Genomic DNA, 20,406 nt, shown 5'->3' on the forward strand with positions numbered 1-20,406 from the left:
TCTTTATTCATATGACAATTACAATTTTCAAAAAAAATTTCAGAGCTACTTTTAATATTTGTTGTCAGTCTGGGTGTTCTATAGATATTATCTCAATCTTCAACTTAAGTAGTATCATCACTTTACAAGTTAAAAACTGAGAATCTTAGTAATTCTCCCAAGGTTACAGTTAGTAAATGACAGGATTCAAATGTAGGTCTGTGACTCTGAATCCCATGCTCTTTAGGGAAGAATTAAAAAGATAAAAAATTACAGATAATCTACAAACAGAATAATCAAGCCCTGGTGGATTAAACAGTTGGAAGTATATCCATATTTTAATAAGAAAATACTGTGTGGATATTATAATACCTTATTTCCTGAGTTAAGTAAAAAGGATTTTAAGAAAAAACAGTTTGTGTTAAATTTTTTTAATCTTCACTAAATTGAAAACCACTATTAGCTCTAAAAGTGTTGCACAAATTCTCAACTATTAGGCTCAAATCTCTCCTTATTATTCATTATTAACTAAACAAATATTATAAATGTTTCTCGTTCACCAAAGTTCTGGAATTGGAATTAATTTTCTGGAAGTCATTTTTTTGGCGCAGATCCTGTTTGCCCCAGGCCATTTTTACTCCTACTTTTCTATAAATATTTTTGCTTCCTGCCTTACATTTTTTAAAAAATTTAATATCATTTTAGGAGCCTCCAATGTTCATTACTTGTCCCTTAAATAAAAGAATCTTTTAAAATTGCACAAACAAGTATAAACATCACTAGCATAAGAAAGCATCTTTTAAAAATCATATTTTGCATTTCTTTATTCTATTGATGTGTATCTCATGAAGAAGGCAGCTTAGCTATGTGAATTGTATTTTAGACTGGGCTAAAACCAGGGCTAAAGAAAACTGAAAAGCAACATGCTTTTAAAAGCAGCATGTAAGACACCCTTAAGAAGCATTCCAGCTTCTGTTCTTCCTTCCTAGCTCTCTGCAAATAGCACAAAATTATTGTGATTTCCCTGTTTAGTGTTCGACTATGAATTCCTCCATGGCAGGGTCGTTCAATTCCAAACAGCAACATAATACTGGCATATGGTAGGAACTCAATCACTGTTTGTAGAATTAACAGAATAAAAATATCACAAGAATTCCACAATGCTCCCAGATAGCTATTTCCTGGCTTTCAGAGGAATGGAGATACTTTGGTTTCAGTTTTTTAATATAATAAATTGGTGAGTTCACTGGCCATTTAGACTCTAGCAATATCAGATCCTCATTAAAAACAAACAGAAAAGTCTGTTTCCTGAGCCCTAATAGAAATGATTCTGAGGAAAAAGCAAGTTTTAACTGGAAAAATTATTTTAATTTTTGAATGTATAAATAAGGTACTATATTACTTTAAGATAGGTGTAGGTAAATATCTAAGCTTCTCTAGTTTGGAAAGCTTTGGAAAACTGGAAACTGAGATTGAGAGTCACATTAACCTGCTCTGAAATAAATGTCCTATTTCTATTTGTCAATGGTTACCAGGGCTTGGGCACAGCTATAGAATCTGCAAACTAAAATGTTATATATAATTATATATCTTTGGTCGTCATTTACTCAAACATTTATTAAGTGCCTATATTATGCCAAACACAGTAGGAGGTGCTGTGGATTAAAAAAAAAAAAAAAATGAACACATGTCCCTCGGCCTTAAGGAATTTTCAGTCTCACAGGGAAAGAGTCTTGCAAAACAAACCAGAAGCAAGTTATTCACACATTTGCTTCAATTAGTATCTGTCCTTAGTGAATCCAACCTTTTACTGATTTCCTGAATTTCTTACCAAACTAATAGAGAGAAGTCCACATGAATAAAATTTCCCCTGAATTATTTGTAAAATAGATCACTTTGGCCAAATTAGTGGGAAACAGAGGGCTAAAGGGGAATGGTTAATTCTTTGGCCAAGTACTTGAATTTCAAGTTTCAACCTGGACTGAATATATAATGAAAAGCGAATGTCCATCATGGAAATGTTGACAGACTTACACCACCAGTAGATGCAACTACAACACTGCATTTATTGAAAATTAATGAAGTCCCTGAATTTTTATTTATAAAGTGGATATTATTAGTTTTAGATTATTTTCTGCAAGCCAATAGTCAGAATTTAATAAGATGATGTGTACAGATTGTACCGATTTTCACTCTTATCCACCGCTTGCAGCCTATGTGCATTTAAACCAAAAAACATTTGATATACACTAACTATAAATTATTTCCTTGGAGATCTCTCAGGCATGAAGAAAAAGCCTCTTAAAATAAATTTAAAATATTATATGCTTGATGGTGTATAACCAAAGGTTTAATCTCACCACTAAAGGGGCAGTTACCATGATTTTGCAATAACCCTGCAGACAATAATCAAGACAGCTCCTGTTGTTCTCTCAGTAAAATCTTCGTAAACACAGCATGGATATATTGTAATTTGATATCTGTAAGATCAACAGCTATACCTCATGACAACTCATAATATAAGATTTTATTCACCATTAAATTGAGCATTTTTCTCAGAAGACTTAGGAAAGTATGTTATTTACCAAGCATTGTCCTATTAACTAAAGATTAGCACATTAAAATAGATATGCTTTCTTTCTCTCTACACTCTGAAAAAAGTACAGTCCATAAGAAAGCTCAGAAATGTAGGCAATTAATTAGATTTTTCAAACTTCAGGGAAATGTAGATATTTCCATCAGTATTTTAAAACAACTGATTTCAAATTATTATTCTACTACAAATATACGAATATTCCCCAAATACAGCCCTCTGCAATTAACCAGGTTCAAAAACGTCTCAGTTGCCACCTTATAATGATATTAATATTATTCTAATTTGAAAAAAAAGAAAAGAAAGGAAAAAAGAAGGCAATTAGAATAAACACAAATGGTGACACAATTTCAGGAAATCAGGGAACACATAATTCAGTAAACGGTGAAGGACAATATAAATTAGTATCAAAAGCATTCAAAATGGAGATTACTAGAAGAATTCAATTACGGGTTACAAAAAATAATAATAATATACTTTATTTAAATACAAATAGATGACCCCCCATCAGTATTTCAGAAATAATATAAAACCATCTTTCACTCACCAATGCTGGATTTTCTCTTGGCAGTTAGTGACCACCTGTCATGAAAACAGATAACTACTCATGAAAAAACAGGGCTATACACAAAGCTACAAAATCAGTGTATCAGAAAACTAGAACAGTGGCTTTACAGATTTAATAGCATCTCAGTATACATTTTTATTTGTCAAATGCACAGAGATGTGACTGTTAGTTTTTAAGCAGCACACTTTATCATAACCCCCTAATGCAAGCTGATAACTGCAGAACAAATTACAGCCTTCCGATTCATACTTTGCTACAAAACCCGCTTCATAACTATTAGGTGACATATGATATAAGATAACTAGTATTTTGTACAATCTACAGACCTGCTTTCAATGTTACATATTTTGTAGAATACGCAAATGTTATAAATAACAAAAAACCAATGCAACATCAACATTTCATCACTAAAAAAAAAAATGACAGTAGTAAAAATATTTTATTTTGTCAGTATATCTCCAAATGTTTTCACCTGTAATTTTTATTCTGACGCATTAAAAATGAGTTCAGTGATATTTTTCTACTAACATTTTCAAGAAGAAATACTTGGGATAAAGAGATGCTCTGAACAGCCCATTTGTTCCCTCACTGAATTATGGTAAAATTTTAAGCACTTAATAGCCATTTTAAACTATGTTTATAATACAGAAACAATAAAATTAAGTACAAAAGTTATTTGCTTTCCTTAAAGACAGTTCAGCAGATTCTCAAAATTGAGGGGAAGGGGAGGGAGAGAACAACGCTAACCAATGAGGAAAAGAGACATTTGAATGGCAATTTTAAAAATAACACTGTTATCAAAGATCATGAATTGTTTTTAAATTGCCCACTAATAAAAATTTTAAACAAAAATCTCAAATACTACAACACCATTTGAGATACAGAGAAACTAAGGGATACAAGCCAAAATGCTCAATACAAGGCCATGTGAAAAAGACAGCAGCATCATCTGGTTTGAAACACACTGCTTTAGTTCACCATTCTAAACACCAATATTGCCTCTTGTCTCTCTTGCTCAATGTTTCACCCAAAAATCACAAGACTTTGGGAGGGGGGGCTGTCACTAAATTCCTATTATAACATTTAATTCCTGAAATAAATGTCCTCCTTTGGTACATTTTAAATACTAAGGCAGCAATCCTGTATCAAAATACATGCTGTAATCAGATACCCAACCATACTACACATTAACTCAGCATAAAAAGTCCGTTTTAGAATGAAGATCTCTCAGTAAGTATCAATCACATAGCAACACTTAATAACAGTGGTAATATATAATAGAGTACTGACTTTACATCTGGAAGAACCAGGCTAAAACTACATCAATCCATTTCACTGTTTCTGATTTGGCAGTAATTATAAAATAGACAAACAGAATTAAATGTAAATTGAAAAAGAAAAAAATCTTCATGAAATCCTTTTCATAAAGTTCCTCTTTAACAACCCCATTAAAAGATGAGACCCAAAAAACAGTCAGGATGCTTTCCAATCCCAATGCATGTGTTTCCAAGCATGAAGTGAGCCAAAAGCACAAAAAGAAAAGCCCTGCAAACCATAAGAGCAGAATGTTCATTAACCTCTACATGATAATCCTTTCGTAGCTGCATATTAACTAGTTACATATTCATAATCATTTACATTATTTAAAGGACCTTCGATGAAATTTTCTAAGCAATATCCATTAGTGACAGTGTTAAAGGTTATAGAAGATAGTCTACTTAATGTTTCCAGGAAGCCTTTTTAATTAGTAAATATGTAAATTTGGCACATATGCTTTTTATGTTTAAAAAACAAGTCCCTAAAAAAAAAAAAAAAAAACAAGTCCCTAGTAGAATGGCATGTGTTCTTACATCACGCCCCATGGTCTAGTCTCCACTTTGCTTTAGCTATCTTTTCCCCACCCTACCCCCTAACCCCCTTCCCTTTCCTAAAGTAGTCTCCCCAAGAACAGATATTAAAGGATAAAAAAACAAAAATCCATTTCACAATTTTTAACAAATTTTCACCATCAAAATATTGTTTTACATTAAAGTCTTTATTAATTACTTTCAGGATTTAGAACAACAGAGACTTCAGTTAGGTGAAAACAAAGGTATAGGCTCTGTATTCTGAGCATCAGAAATAAAGGAAAAGGTGAGAGAGGCAGGTATGATAATACAGAACAGCTTTCTGATAGGACTACAGTTATCTTTGTTTACATGAGTTTTATAGCCTGCTTACTTCCCAAAACCATTTAAACCCAAGCAGTTATACTGTTTATTTTGAAGGATCATTCTAGTTCTCTTGTCTTTTACAGCAAGTTATTCAAAAGAAAATATTAGTAAATTTCTACAACTTCAACTGTCAAGGAAAATTTTAGAAGAAAGAAAAATCTGATTATTTAAAGTGGAATCCGCATGGGTTAAAAAAAAGTATCTAATTTTCCTTCAGAAAATGGACTCAGATTAATTCCTTTAAGTATTAAATAAAATGAACCTGCTTCTGTAAGAAACTCTTGAAAAACAAAGCAAAACAACAAAAAGCACTTCATTACTTTGTTGTCCTTCACAGAAGCTTTTAAAAGTAAGATGGCTACCAAGCAACAATAATAGTTTTTTAAGTTAAACCTGCCCAAACATGCAACTATTACTCCTGAAGAAAAAAATCTTACTGAATCATTTTCATAAAAAGAATTGGTTAGTAGGCTTCAACTATTAAAATAATTGACCTAGTAAATTCTTTAATGTGACATAATCGCACTTAGAGCCAGAAACTTATAAATAAAATATGTGCTTATGCAGTAGCACAGCACTAAGACCACAGCAAAGAAAAAGGACTATGAGTTGACTTATCACTTTTTAAGATACATTCTATCATTAGGAGTCTTTACCAACAACCCAGTAGTGAGAAAGTCCGTGATGCACTTTGTAATTCAAAACTGCCTTACCCTAGGAGTAGTAACAATGGTATATGCCAAGACTTCATAAGATGAAAATCAAGCTACCACAGTTCACTAAGGTGGGTTACAACCTCTCCTTAAAGCAAAGAAACCCATGTTCAAAACTGAAGTATCTTATCCAGTATTATGCAACTCTGCCCAGGAACTGGCATGAAATCAAATCAGTTTTAGAACCAGGCCTATCTAACCTCAAAGCCCATACTCACTGGATTGGACTATCTCCAACCATCATGCATCTTACTGGGTAACAGAAGAAAAGCAGCTATTTGCATCTACGGTCTTTCTTTTGTAAAACACTGACTGCTGCTGCTACTTCTCCACTTCATCCACAAACCCACATGCACACATAAAGATCTTACGAATGTCAGTAAAAGCAAATAAGCTTGAATTCACCAACTGTCTAATAAAAACCCTCATTTCTTCTGATGCCTCATACAGCTCTTAGGTCAAGTGACTATAAATAGATTTCCCAAGCCCCATATACTCCTGTGCATTGAGGGGCGGGGGGAAGGAGAAAGGCTAGGCCTCTAATTACTATCACATCTCATCATATTTTTGAGGCAGTTGTTACTGAGTTAGATGCCCAGGATGACAACGGTAGACAACAAGCCCAACAATCTCCTTTCCTTTATGTCAGTGTCTAGCTAACATACATGCAAGTTCTGTTATGAAGGTTAAAGTAATACTTGATCAATTTTAAAGTCAATAAAATACATGGAACATGGAAATAACAATTCCTCTGCTATTTTTCCTCAGAAGTAACTTTCTAAAAATTATTTTATAGAGGAAGAAATGAATGATTTACCTTGTATAAGATCCCCATTATTTATTTCCATTTGTGCTATTTATTTTGGTAAGAGACCACAAGGGGGCATCCACCCGTGAGTCTTCCCTGTTAAATACGGTGCCACGTTAAAATTAGACTGGAACAGAAAGCCTGAAAGGGTATGCTTGCATAAGTCTCCAATGATACTTCTCTCAAAAAAGCTCCACTTCACTTCTAAAACCCCCTTTAACTCTATTTCGATTTCAAATTCTCCCTGTACGGGTTGATACACAGAATAATAATCTGAGGATTGTATTAATCAGAGCTGTCTAAATTTATACAATGTACTGCTCTTGTTAGACTGTCTTCAGACAGACCGTCCAATTTTGAGTTTTAAAGCTGCTGCTGAATCAAAAGGAAAAAGTATCAGCGGTGGCTAAAACCAATGGATACTACACATGTACTGTTATCTGACAATTACTTAAATGGTTGAAAATAATTTCTTCAAGGACATATTGTCAGTTAATTACATAGACGTATAAACGTCATTAGCAAAGTATACAGAGAGTGTACTTCAACAAAACTAGTGAAATATTACAAGTCTTCTTAATAAGCTCTTTGTAAAGAAGGAATTGACTATAGGCTCTTAAAATAAAAACAGCAATAAATAGTAATAAACTGCAACAAACTGAGTATTTTTACATAAAAATTTCAAATGAATTTACTTTCTAAATATGCTGAAAGTCAAAACTACCAAAACTGCTACCAAAAGTTTAACTCCAATTATATAGAGCCACTTGTTAATAACACTTAAATGTCCTTATTCAAAAATGTAGTTAGGATGGAATCAAAATGATCACCTTAATCCTTTTACATTTACCCCGGTTTTCTCCTACACAGGCTCCTAATGCACTCTCACATTCGAACTCAGTCTCTTTATACACAAATACTAGATTACATCTAACATGCTTTGGTACTGTACATCCCACCCCCTTCATGGTTCCACCTACAAATTAGGGCTTTTTTTTTTTTTCTTTCAGTTATTACTCATAATACCCTGTATAAAGATATAGTTTTGTCACACTGGAAATATTAGAGACTGATAACATATGCATCCAGCAATATGTCTAAAAATGAAGACTCTGATGTTTGGAGGGTTCTGTTTTTAGGATTACTTGAATTGAGAATCCAGGAAACTCTAACTGTACTGGCTGAAAGCCTAATGAGTTATTATGGGTCATGTCTACTTAATTCATCAATGTACTCACCTGCCATACGGTAAGCATGTATCAAGACCTTTTTAAAAAGTACAGGTCTACCATCACCTAGCCAAAAACCTCAGGAGTAGATATGTTTCTCAATTTAGAACTTTCATAACAAAGTAATACAGTACACATAATATACATTATGAAAAGCCAACCCCCAATGAAACCCACTTTGAATCAAATACAGTAACACCGGCAACAAAACATATGAATATTCAAAGTAAGTGGAATAAGTGCCTCACTCAAATCAGCTCCAATCAGTTTGTCAACAAATGAATATGCCACATACTTAGGCATAACTTTGTTTTCGGTGCTTTTTAGACTTCTGAATTGCAGATTGGGGATTGTGACCTGTATTTCTGAATGTGAAATAATGCCTGAATTGCAGCTTGCATGCCTACTGTTTTACCAGAGATACCATTTTGTCTCCTTCTCTTGTACTTACATCACTGATCCATTTTGAATTAGTTTTGTATACTGACCATTGACTGCTGAGTTTGAGAAAATTGAGGATATTGTCATCTAAAGGTTCATAATCTGAGGCTTAATTTATATTATCATCTTTATCATCATTTCTGTCTAGTTGAGCTTCATTATAGGTCAACAGAAAATAACCAAATTAAAGCCCAAAGATTTGAAAAACAAAAGAACTGAAAATACAGAAAAGACCAATAAGAGACCTGTAAAACATTGTATAACTTAAAACCCAGAAAGAAAGAGCAAATGTGATAGAAGCAGTATTTGACCCTACCATGACAAGATTTTCTAAGGTATCAGCCTACATTTAAGAAGCTCCAAGAACTTCAAGCAAGAGAAAAAAAATTACATCAAGGAACAATATACTTACATGAATGAAAACACCCCCCAAGAGAGAAAATTCTCTAAGCAGCAAGAAGAAAGAGCAAGGAGGAAATACAATGCCTTCAAAGTAGCAACTAGAAGCTACAGCAAACTTCAACAAAAAATGATGGAAATCAGAAAATAAGGTAAAATCTTAAAGTGCTGAAAAATAACTGAAAATCTCTAATTTTGTAAAGCAAATAGATCCTCCAACGTGAAGGAAAAATAAAAACATTTCCACACAAAAAAGAATTCTTCAACAAATTTTCACTAAAAGAAATACTACAGGTAATCACAGGATGTGATGGAGCTGCTAGCTAACGCCAAGGTGATAATCATTCTGCAATATATAAGCATATCAAATCAATGTATTATTCACCTTAAGTTAATAGAATGGTATATGTCAATTACATTTCAAAGAAGCTGGGGAAAAGTGCTACAGTGGCTATTTAGAGTAACATAAAGGCAGAGAGAACTAAAGGGCAACTGCACAGGTAACTTTAAAAAATAAAGGTAAATCAGTATTGATCACATGGAACAATTATATATAGTATTGTGCTTAAAATAGAATTAAAACGCATGAAAGCAATAATGCAAGTAGGATGAATAACAACAAATAGTCGTTGTGATTTCTAGGAAAAATTACCCTAGTAAAAAAGGATAGTAGAGAGCTACAGCATAAAGTACACAGCATACCTAACACTAACATATATATTACTTATCACCACAGCTAAAAAAAAAAAAAAAAAAAAAAAAAGTATAAATGAGCTCACAGAGAGGAGAAAATGCAGTATGACACATCTGATTAAATCAAAGGAAGGACCAAACAAACAAATTAATAAAGCAGAGAAAAAAGAACATAAAAGTAGGTCAAACAGACCCACAAGGAGTTACCACTTCACACTCCTTAGGATGGCTCATAAGGAAGGAGGGAGAGGGAGGAAGGGGAGAGGAGAAAAGAGGAAAGGAAGGGGCGGAAGAAAAAAAAATAAAAATAAAATAAAATAAATAATAAAAATAAAATAAAATTTAAAAAAAAGGAAGGGGCAGAAGAAAGGGAAGAGGGAAGGGAAGAGGGGAGGGAAGGGAAGGGAAGGGAAGGGAAACAAGTGTTAGCAAGGATGCAGGAAAACTGAAACTCTTGTGCACCAGCAGTGGGAATGTAAGATGGCACAGCCACCATGGAAAACACTAAGGTGGTTCCTAGAAATCAAACACAGGATTACATACGATCCAGCAATTCCACTTCTGGTTATGGACCCAAAGGGGTTGAAAGCAAGGTCTCAAATATGTCTGTACACTCACAGCAGCATTATTCACAATAGACAAAAGGTTAAAGCTATTCATTCATGTCCATCAATGAATGATTAACAAAATCCAATGTATACATACAATAGGGAATACTATTCAGCCTTTAAAAGTTAGGAAGTTCAGAAATTTTTTTTAAAAAGTTTAGAAATATACTATAATATGGGTAGACCTTACAGACATTATGCTGAGTAAAATAATAGTCACGAAAGGGCAAATACTGTAAGTGTCTACTTATGTGAGATCCTACAGTAGTCAAATTTATATGGACAGAATGTAAAATAGTAGTTGCCACCACATGGAGGAAGGCATAACAGAGTTACTTCCTAATGCATAGTTTGTTTTATGACATAAAGAAAGTTCTGGAGATGAATGGTCAGAATGGTTGCAAAACAATCTAAATGTACATAATGTATCTGAAATGTACACTTACAATTATTCAAATGATTGTATGTTAGACATATTTTATTCCAATTTTAAAAAGAAAAAAAGTCAAGTAGAAGGGTGACAGAATGAAAGTATTTCAATAACCTCCTAATATAGAAATTAACTAAGTAGCCTAAATAAAAGGGTATTCAGACTGAAGTTTTAAAACCACAACTATATGCTATTTATATATTTTTTTATTTTTATTTTTTAATTTTATTTATTCATGAGAGACACAGAGAGAGAGAGAGAGAGGCAGAGACACAGGCAGAGAGAGACACAGGCTCCATGAAGGGAGCCCAACGTGGGACTCGATCCCAGATCTCCAGGATCACGCCCTCAGCCAAAGGCGGCACTAAACCGCTGAGCCACTGGGGCTGCCCTATATGCTATTTATAAACAGACATGCTAAACATTAACAGATTGAACTTAAAAGATATATTATGAAAAGAAACAAAACCTAAATAAGCTCATGTAATCATACTAATACTCAATGAAAAACTTGAAAACAAAAAGCATCAGGAGAGATATGAATATTTTAGAATGATAAAAATATCAACTCACCAGTAAGTTATAACAGTATTAAATTTGTGTGCACCAAACAACACAACCTTAAACAGTATAGAACAAAGGATGGATAAAACAGAGAAAAATATAAATTCACAACCCTAGTGGAAATTCTAATACACAACTAACTCTTTGCAACTGACAGAATTAGCAAATAAAAAAACTCACCAAGGATATAAAATACTGAACACTACATGTAACCAACTTGAGCTAAGAAACATAAAAAACTCAAAAACTGCAGAACTCATTTTCTTTCCAAGTAAATTATGGAACACGGACTAAAACAGATCATATAGTGGGCCACAAGGTAAGTCCTAAATTTCAGTTTTGTAAGCTGTGTTCTCTGACCAGAATAGAAGTAAATACACTGTCATACTCAATGTTAAGAAATTAACAGATTTCCAAATGGGCCAATGAACAAATCACAATAGAAATCAGAAAATATTTTAATTGGATGACAATGAAAATAATACACAAAATAGTATACGTAGATACGAAATCATCACCTTAGGTAAATGGTACGAAAACTTAAAACTCAAAATGCATATGTTACAATGAAAAGCAAAAATCAGTGACTTGATTTCATCTCTACCAGCTCTCATCTGAAAAAGCTAGAAAAAAAAATCATAACCAAAGGGAAATTTTTAAAAGGAAGATTAAAACAAATAATGATAAAGGGACTCAACTTACTAAAGAAAAAAGTCAAGAATTGCTCCTTAAAAGATTGATAAAACTGATAAACTCATAGAAAGACAAATCAAGGAATCAAGGAGAAAACCACATGCACACAAATTGCAAATAAAAGGAACTTTTAAAAGGATATCATTACCAAATCTGTAGATATTAAAAAGGTAATATTATGAATAACCCAAGGCCAATAAATATGAAAACGCATAAAGAAAAATTCCCTAAAACCCCATTTCTAAAACTGACACAATCAGAAATAGAAAATATGAATAGTCCTTTTACAAACAGAAATTAAGACCATATTTTAAAATATCAACAGGAAGACAATACTAGGTCTAGACAGCTTCACTGATAAATTATTTCAAACACTTAAGTTACAAAACAATACCAGTAGTACACAAGTTTTTTTTTATAAAGTGCACAAAAATGAGTTATTTTATGAGGCCAATATAACCCTGACACCAAAACCAAACATGATCATTACAAAAACAAAACGAAACAAAAACTACTACACACTAATATCCCTCATGAACACAAGATGCCATAACAAAATATGAAATTTGATCTGACATTATATGAAAAGATAAACACATAACAATGGGACTTTTTTTCCAGAAATACAATGGTGTTTCAGTATTTTAAAAATGACATTAACTCAGTGCATTAACATCTCAACAAAGAAAAAGCAGGCAATAAAATTCAACATCTATTCATGATAAAATGACCAAACTAGGAACAAGAGAACATTTCCTTATTTTCATAAAGACTACCTACAAAAAACCTAAAGCAAACATCATTTGTTTGATAAAATATTTAAAGCTGTTTCCCTGATACGCAGAACTAGATAAGGAAGCCTACTATCACTACTTTTATTCAACATTGTATTAAAGGTCATCCATCAATCAATAAGAAATAAAATAACTAGAAAGAATAAAACTATTATTCAGACAATATGCCTGTATACATCTATACACAAACTATCAGAATATAGATGTAACAGTCAACATATAAAAATCAAGCATGTGACCACATATCAGCAAAAAACAAACAACAAATCAATTATAAAATGCAATTAAAAGTAACAAATATCAAGGAATAAATGTAAAATACATACAAGAATGATATACTTAAAAGCCAATACCAGGGGACCGTGGGTGGCTCAGCATTTTAACGCCTGCCTTCGGCCCAGGGCATGACCCGAGTCTGGGGATCGAGTCCCGCATCAGGTTCCCTGCATGGAGCCTGTTTCTCCCTCTGCCTCTGCCTCTGTCTCTGCCTCTCTCTCTCTGTGTCTCTCATGAATAAATAAATAAAATCTTAAAAAAAAAAAAAAGCCAATACCAAGAGAAGAACTAGAAATATACCATGTTCATCGATTAGAAAATTTAGTGTAAAAACGTCATTAGTCCCCCAACTAATCCTTAGATTCTCTGCATACTAAACAAAACCACAAGTTATTAAGTACCGAAAAACTGATTCTAAAATATTCATGAAAAAGCAAAGGCTCAAGAATAGTAAAGGCAATCACAAAGATGAACAAAGTTAAAAGAATTTTCTACTAGATACCAAGGCCTAGCAAGACAATATGGTATTTATGCCACTATAGGAAAATACTACAATAAAATAGAAGAGAAAAAGGATTACACATACATGATTTACCTAATTTGTGAAAAAGACATACTCAGTAAGGAATTAGAGCTATACCTTAGGAGTGCTACACGCTAGGAATAAGAGCAATACTCAAAGAGATCAAAAAAATTTTCAACTAGATGCTAAAAGAAAACTTTCTCATGTTTGAAATTGTAACATCTTCTAGAGTCTCTATCATTTTTCATTCCAATGTCTGGCATACAATAAACAATTACAAGGCAGCCTATGAAAATAGGAGAGCAGGTGATGAAAAACCAAGAGTAAAAATAAACAACAGAAAGAGACCCTCATTTGATTTACATATTACACTTATAAGACACTTTAGAATAAATATATTCATGAAAATAGAGCAAAGGTTGGAGACATCAATTCTAGAAGCCCAGAATCCACTTAAATAATGTGAAAACAAATTCTGTAAATAAAAAATACAATAAAAAAAAATACAATAACTGAGACTACACATTTAGTAGGTAGGTTTACTAGCAGATTAGATACATAAGAAAAGAGGACTGTGAATAGGAACAGACTTTAATAGAAAGTATCTAAATTGACATACAGAGCAAAGGAGGATAGGACCAAAGATGAAGCAAAAATCCTAAAGCAGATAAAAGAAAAAGTATACAAATTCTTCAGACAAGGAAATGACTGACAGAAAACTAACAAATGAAGAAAAGTCAAAAGATAACAGAATGGCATATTAAAAGTGTTGGGGGGGCAGCCCCGGTGGCACAGCAGTTTAGCGCCACCTGCAGCCCAGGGCGTGATCCTGGAGACCGGGGATGGAGTCCTACATCAGGCTCCCTGCATGGGGCCTGCTTCTCCCTCTGCCTGTGTCTCTGCCTCTCTCGCTCGCTCACTCGCTCTGTGTCTCTCGTGAATAAATAAAAAATAAAATAAAAATAAATTAAAATAAAAATAAAAAATAAAAGTGTTGGGGGAAGGAGTCAACAACCTACCAGCTTAAAATAAAATAAACATGAAAACAGAATGTTTAAAACTATAATAATCCTAATGTTTCTGGGTTAAAAACAGATGTAGAGGTAAAATACATGACAATAAGAGAAATAAAATAGGGTTGGTCAATGAAATTAAACTATCAAAAATTAGGGGCCCCCGTGTAGCTCAGTCAGTTAAGCATTTGCCTTCGGCTCAGGTCATGATCCCAGGGTCCTGGGAACAAGCCCCACATGGGGCTCCACATCAGGCTCCACACTGGGCATGGAGCCTGCTTAAGATTCTCTCTCTCGCTTTCATGCTGCCCCTCCCCCTGCCCTGCCTGTGTAAGCACACACTCACTCGCTCTCTCTAAAAAATAAAAAAATAAAAAATAAAAGAAGTCAAAGGTTTAGGAACAAAACTAGTGAAATATTACAAGTCTTCTTAATAAGCTCTTTGTAAAGGAATGGACTATAGGCTCTTAAAATAAAAACAGCAATAAATAGAAATAAACTGCAACAAACTGAGTATTTCTACATAAAAATTTCAAATAAATAAATAAAATCCATAAACAGGATTTTTTTTTTTTTTTTTTTTGCTATATTGCTTTAGTATTTCTTTAAAACAAAAGGGGGCAGCCTCAGTGGCCCAGCAGTTTGGCGCCACCTTCTGCCTAGGGTGTGAGCCTGGAGACCCAGGATTGAGTCCCACGTCAGGCTCCCTGCGTGGAGCCTGCCTCTCTCCCTCTCCCTCTGTGTCTCTGCCTCTCTGTCATGAATAAATAAAATCTTATAAATCAATCAATCAATCAATCAAAAGGAAACATATTTAGGGTATTCTGACCTCCTAAAAAACAGTCATTATTTTAAGATACAGTAAATAAGTGAGGAGTAGCCAGAAATGAACCTAAAAACTGAGTCAGACAACACACGGGTCTCAAATCACATTTTACTGACCCTGGATGTTACACTACGTATAGTGGGACTTAGGATGATAAAAGTGACATAATTCTATTTACATTGCTTAAAAAAAAAAAAACTCAAAAATAGGTAGAAGGGGAGTAAGAGTAGAACCGTCAAGACCAGGTAGCAATTACCACCAGATAAGAAATGATACCTTGAAAATGGCAGTGGAAATAAGAAATACCCAATTCAAGGAATTAAACATATTGTTCTCTAGGTTTTGGCCACCTTATTCTTCTAGTCTTACCTCTTTTTGCTTAATATCTTAAATTAAATTGAGTAATACTCTGAGAAAATAAGACTAGTTTATAAAGCAAAACTAGTTTACCCTTCAAACCAATAATCACATCTCTAGGACTTCACATGAAATCACTTAACTAATGAGAAAACATACAGAGAGTGATCCACTGAAACACTATTTGCATTATCAAGAGACTGAAAACCACCAAACATCCATCAAAAAGATATACCAGCTGAATACCTGACAATATACCCACACAACAGAGTACTATGCAGTCATAAATATGAAGAAGATCTCTCTGAACTACAGTAATTCTTAAGTATAAATTTAATGAGAAAAACAGGGGCAAAATATAACATGCTCCCTGGTGTGTAAGAAGGTGGGAAGGAAGGTAAGAGTATATCTTAAATTTTATTTTTAAAGAAAAACAGAGGGAGGAGAAACTAGAATTTTTTTTTTTTTTTTTTTTTTGAGAAACTAGAATTTACTGAGAATATCAACTGGGATAGGTAAAAGAACAGAATTAATTACTCAGTATATCTTTTGATACAATTGTGATTTTAAACCATATAGAAGTTTTATGTACTCATAAAACAAAATTGAATGAAACTGATAAAAAATCAAACACTATAATTCAATACAAATAGAAACTGTACATCAAATCCAAAAGATAAGTGCACAGAAAAAGTAGTAATAACTCAAGCACTTTGAGATCAGTAACCTAACTCTACACCCTAAGGGGTTAATTCTATAACAAATGGATCTTCAAGGAAATCTTGAACTTCACAGGATCTGCTGTTGGCAGTGATGTTAATGTAGTAATTCTAAAACTATTTTGTGTATATGAGGGATACAACAAAATAGATATCGACACTGTTGAGAACCAAAGTTTTAACTATGGAAGAAGAGAAATTCAAATATAGATGGCAGACCCTGTGGTAACAGATCTGAAAAAAGTGTCAAGACCCACAGAACAGTTGTAGTTTTCAACTTTCTTTTTTAGGTAGTTCTAATCATTTGCAAAGATTGGCATTTCATGACTTCCTTTTTTTTTTTTTTTTCCTTAATATTTTTTTTATTTATTCATGAGAGACACAGAGAGAGAGAGAGGCAGAGACATAGAGAAAGAAGCGGGCTTCCTGCAGGGAGCCCAACATGGGACTCGATCCCGGGACTCCAGGACCATGCCCAGGGCCGAAGGCAGGCACTAAACCGCTGAGCCATCCAGGGATCCCCCATTTCATGACTTCTTAAATGTCTTCCAAAAAATAAAGAAAATTTACTTAGTAAAAGAATAAAATTCATTTTACCTTACAAATTGTTATGAGTACAATGAACCTTTTTACAAGTCTAAGGTACATTACAGGATCCTAGTGACTGTATGTTTCCTATGTCTTATTTCATCACTCCAGTAATTATACTTCATGATTATTATTTCTAACCATGCTTTAAAAAAAAGGAACTATATAATAAAACATTTTTAAAAATCATGAAATCACTTACAAGGATACCGCAACCAATAGAGAAAAATTATCCTTCAGTTTCCTTACCGTATTGTCCAAAGTATACCACCATCTTTCAAAAAAATATAAAGGCCTAGAGATACTATCTTTGTCTGTTTTTAACAATTCAGAAATCTTCATTTTCTGTCCATAATGGCAAGGAGAAAAAAAGCGATAAAGGAAGATATTTCACAATTATTAAATAAATTAGAATATGAATTTTAAAAATGTCCACTCTCTTGACCACTGCTGCCCAACAGAATTTTCTTTGATGACAGATAGCTTCAAAATCAGCACTGTCCAACACAACAATGTATGGCTATTGAGCACCTGAAATGTGGCCAATCTGACTGAGATTTTTAAATTGTATTTAATTTTAATTCTTTTGAATTTTAAATTTAATACATGTGGTTAGTGACCACCATATTTGCACTAGACAAAAATCATGGTAAACATAATAATATAAATTAAATCTCAGATTATGAATCTTCAGATGACAACATCCTAAATTTTCTCAAACTCAACAATCATGGGCAATATACAAAATTAACTCAAAATGGATCAGTGATGTAAATATAAAAGCTAAAACCAGAGAAATCCTAGAAAAAAAGCAGATATAAATCTTCATGACCCTGGACTTGGCATGTGCTTAGATATGACACTAAAAGCATGAGCAACAAGAGAAAAAAATAAATAAACTAGATTTCATCAAAATTAAAAACTTTTGCAAAAGGACATTATCAAGAGAATAAAACAACAATCTGTAAAATGGGAGAAAATATTTGCAAATCATATAACTGACAACAATTTAATACCTTAGAGGACTACAGGACAAAAAGACAACCCAACCTGAAAATGGGCAAAGGATTTGAATAGACATTTCTCCAAAGACGACATATGAATGGCTAATAAACACACGGTAAGATACTCAACATCCTTAGTTATTAGAAAAATGCAATCAAAACCACAATCAGCTCCATACCTATTAGGATAGCTATAATCAAAAATAACGGAAAATAAGTGTTGGCAAAGATGTGGAAAAATAGGAAACCTCATGCACTGCTGATGTAAAATTATGCAAATGCTGTGGAAAAACTGTTGGGCCCTTCTTCTTTTCAAAAAGTTAAATATAGAATTACCATATGACTCAGCAATTCCACTCCTAGGTAGTACCATGAAGAACTGAAGACAAGGACCCAGATACTTGTACACCAATGTTCATAGCAACATTCCTCTTACAAGAGCAAAAAAGTGGAAACAAACCATGTTTGAACAAGCAAATGTGGTATATACATACAATGGATTACTATTCAGTCACAACAGAAATGAGGTTCTAATACCCAACATGGATGAACCCTGAAAACATTAGGCTACATGAAATAAGTCACAAGAGGGCAAAGGTCATATGATTCCACTTATATCAAACACCTAGAATTGGTAAATTCATATAGACAGAAAGCAGGTTAGAGGTAACCAGGGGCTCAAGAGAGGGGAGAATGAGAATTACTGCTTAATGGTTACAGACTTGAAAACACTGTTGAAAACACTGTTTTGGAAACAGTGGTGATGGCTGCAACACAGTGAATAGAATTAATGCCATGAAAATGTATGGTTAAAATGGCAAATTTTATTTCGTATATATTTTATTACAATAAATAAGATTGTTGGAATGAAAGATCTCTAAATTCTATTTTTTTTTTCACTCCTACAAGTTTGTAAGCTTCTTGAGGTCGGCCTAAGGGAAAGACAGCCAAAAGGGATCTTTGATCGAACCTTGGACAGAAACGAGCTATAAAAAACATTTTTAGAAAAACTGAGGAAATCTGAGTATATTAGATAGTAACACTGTGTGTGCCAATATTCATTTCTTGGGCGTGAAAAAAAATACTATGTTTACATAAGAATATGACCCTGTTCTAATAGAATAAGTGCTTAAGTATTAGAGACATGAGGACGTCTGCAACTTACTTTCAAATGGTTCAACAAGAAAAAAAAAAGAAAAAATATAGACATATAAAGAAAAATACAAAATATTACTGATAACTCTAAACTATTCTTTAAACTTTTCTGTTTTACAATTTTTCAAAATAAACGGTTGTAGCTTCAACAAGAAAAAATTGCCCGGGATCCCTGGGTGGCGCAGCGGTTTGGCGCCTGCCTTTGGCCCAGGGCGCAATCCTGGAGACCCGGGATCGAATCCCACATCGGGCTCCCTGCATGGAGCCTGCTTCTCCCTTTGCCTGTGTCTCTGCCTCTCTCTCTCTCTCTCCTGTGTGTGTGTGTGTGTGTGTGTGTGACTTTCATGAATAAATAAATAAAATATTTAAAAAAAATAAAATAAATTTAAAAAAAAAAAGAAAGAAAAAAGTGCCCGAGGGCAGACTAAAAAGATTGGTACTCAAAACCAATGTGGAGATGAAGGAAAGAATGACACAAGCTAAAAGATTTGGAAACCCATACTAAAAACATTAGATGAGAAGACAAAATCAAGCACGTATAGTTAAAGCATAGACTCTGCATCTCCTGTATCCTTTCCCCACTAGTGTTTTGGAACTACTCTTGTTTTGAACTCTGCTCTGGAGGCCTAACATGATGCAAATGGGGCTTTTTTCCTCTTGAAATATTGTATCATAATGTTTATTAAGAAATTCCTAAAGACTGAAACCAAAATTGTTTTTTCTCACAGCACAGGACTGGCATGATAATAAGTGCTAACAGTAACAAAAACAAACTGTTCTAAAAAATACATAATTCACAAATAATTAGTTCTAAAAACTCCTTTACTTTAAAAAATGTATCTTCAGTCATGAACTAATTCTTACAACTTGGCCTTTCTTAGAGGTGGGGGGATAAAAGAGAGAACCTCAACATTAGATCAAACACACTCTTCAAATTACTTACAATTACTAAATTTAGAAATAGCATTTTCTAGGGGCAGCTGCATGGCTCAGTAGGTTAAGCATCTGATTCTTGATTTCCACTAAGATCATGATTTCAGGGTCAGGGGTTCAAGCCCTCTACACTCCATGCTCAGCATGGAGCCCGCATAAGATTCTCCTTTCTCCCTCTCCTTAAAAAGAACTAAAACAAAAACAAAAAGAATTTTCTAAAATTCAATACCCATAATTCAGAAAAACTCTCAGCTGACTAGGAATATAGGGAAATTTCCTTAATCTGA

At 33.5% G+C, this 20,406-nt stretch overlaps 1 protein-coding gene across 4 annotated transcripts in view; it reads right to left on the reverse strand.

Annotated features, from left to right (window-relative positions):
- Positions 1 to 20,406, reverse strand: part of URI1 (URI1 prefoldin like chaperone) — an 83,465-nt gene that overhangs the window by 42,130 nt on the left and 20,929 nt on the right. For all 4 annotated transcript variants that reach the window (XM_072782995.1, XM_072783002.1, XM_072783011.1 and 1 more), the window contains one exon: positions 3,120 to 3,154. In XM_072782995.1, coding sequence (XP_072639096.1) covers positions 3,120 to 3,154 — 35 coding nt within the window. The remainder of the gene's footprint in view (positions 1 to 3,119; positions 3,155 to 20,406) is intronic.

Source organism: Canis lupus, chromosome 1 (genome assembly GCF_048164855.1).
Source record: "Canis lupus baileyi chromosome 1, mCanLup2.hap1, whole genome shotgun sequence".
NCBI classification, from domain to species: domain Eukaryota; kingdom Metazoa; phylum Chordata; class Mammalia; order Carnivora; family Canidae; genus Canis; species Canis lupus.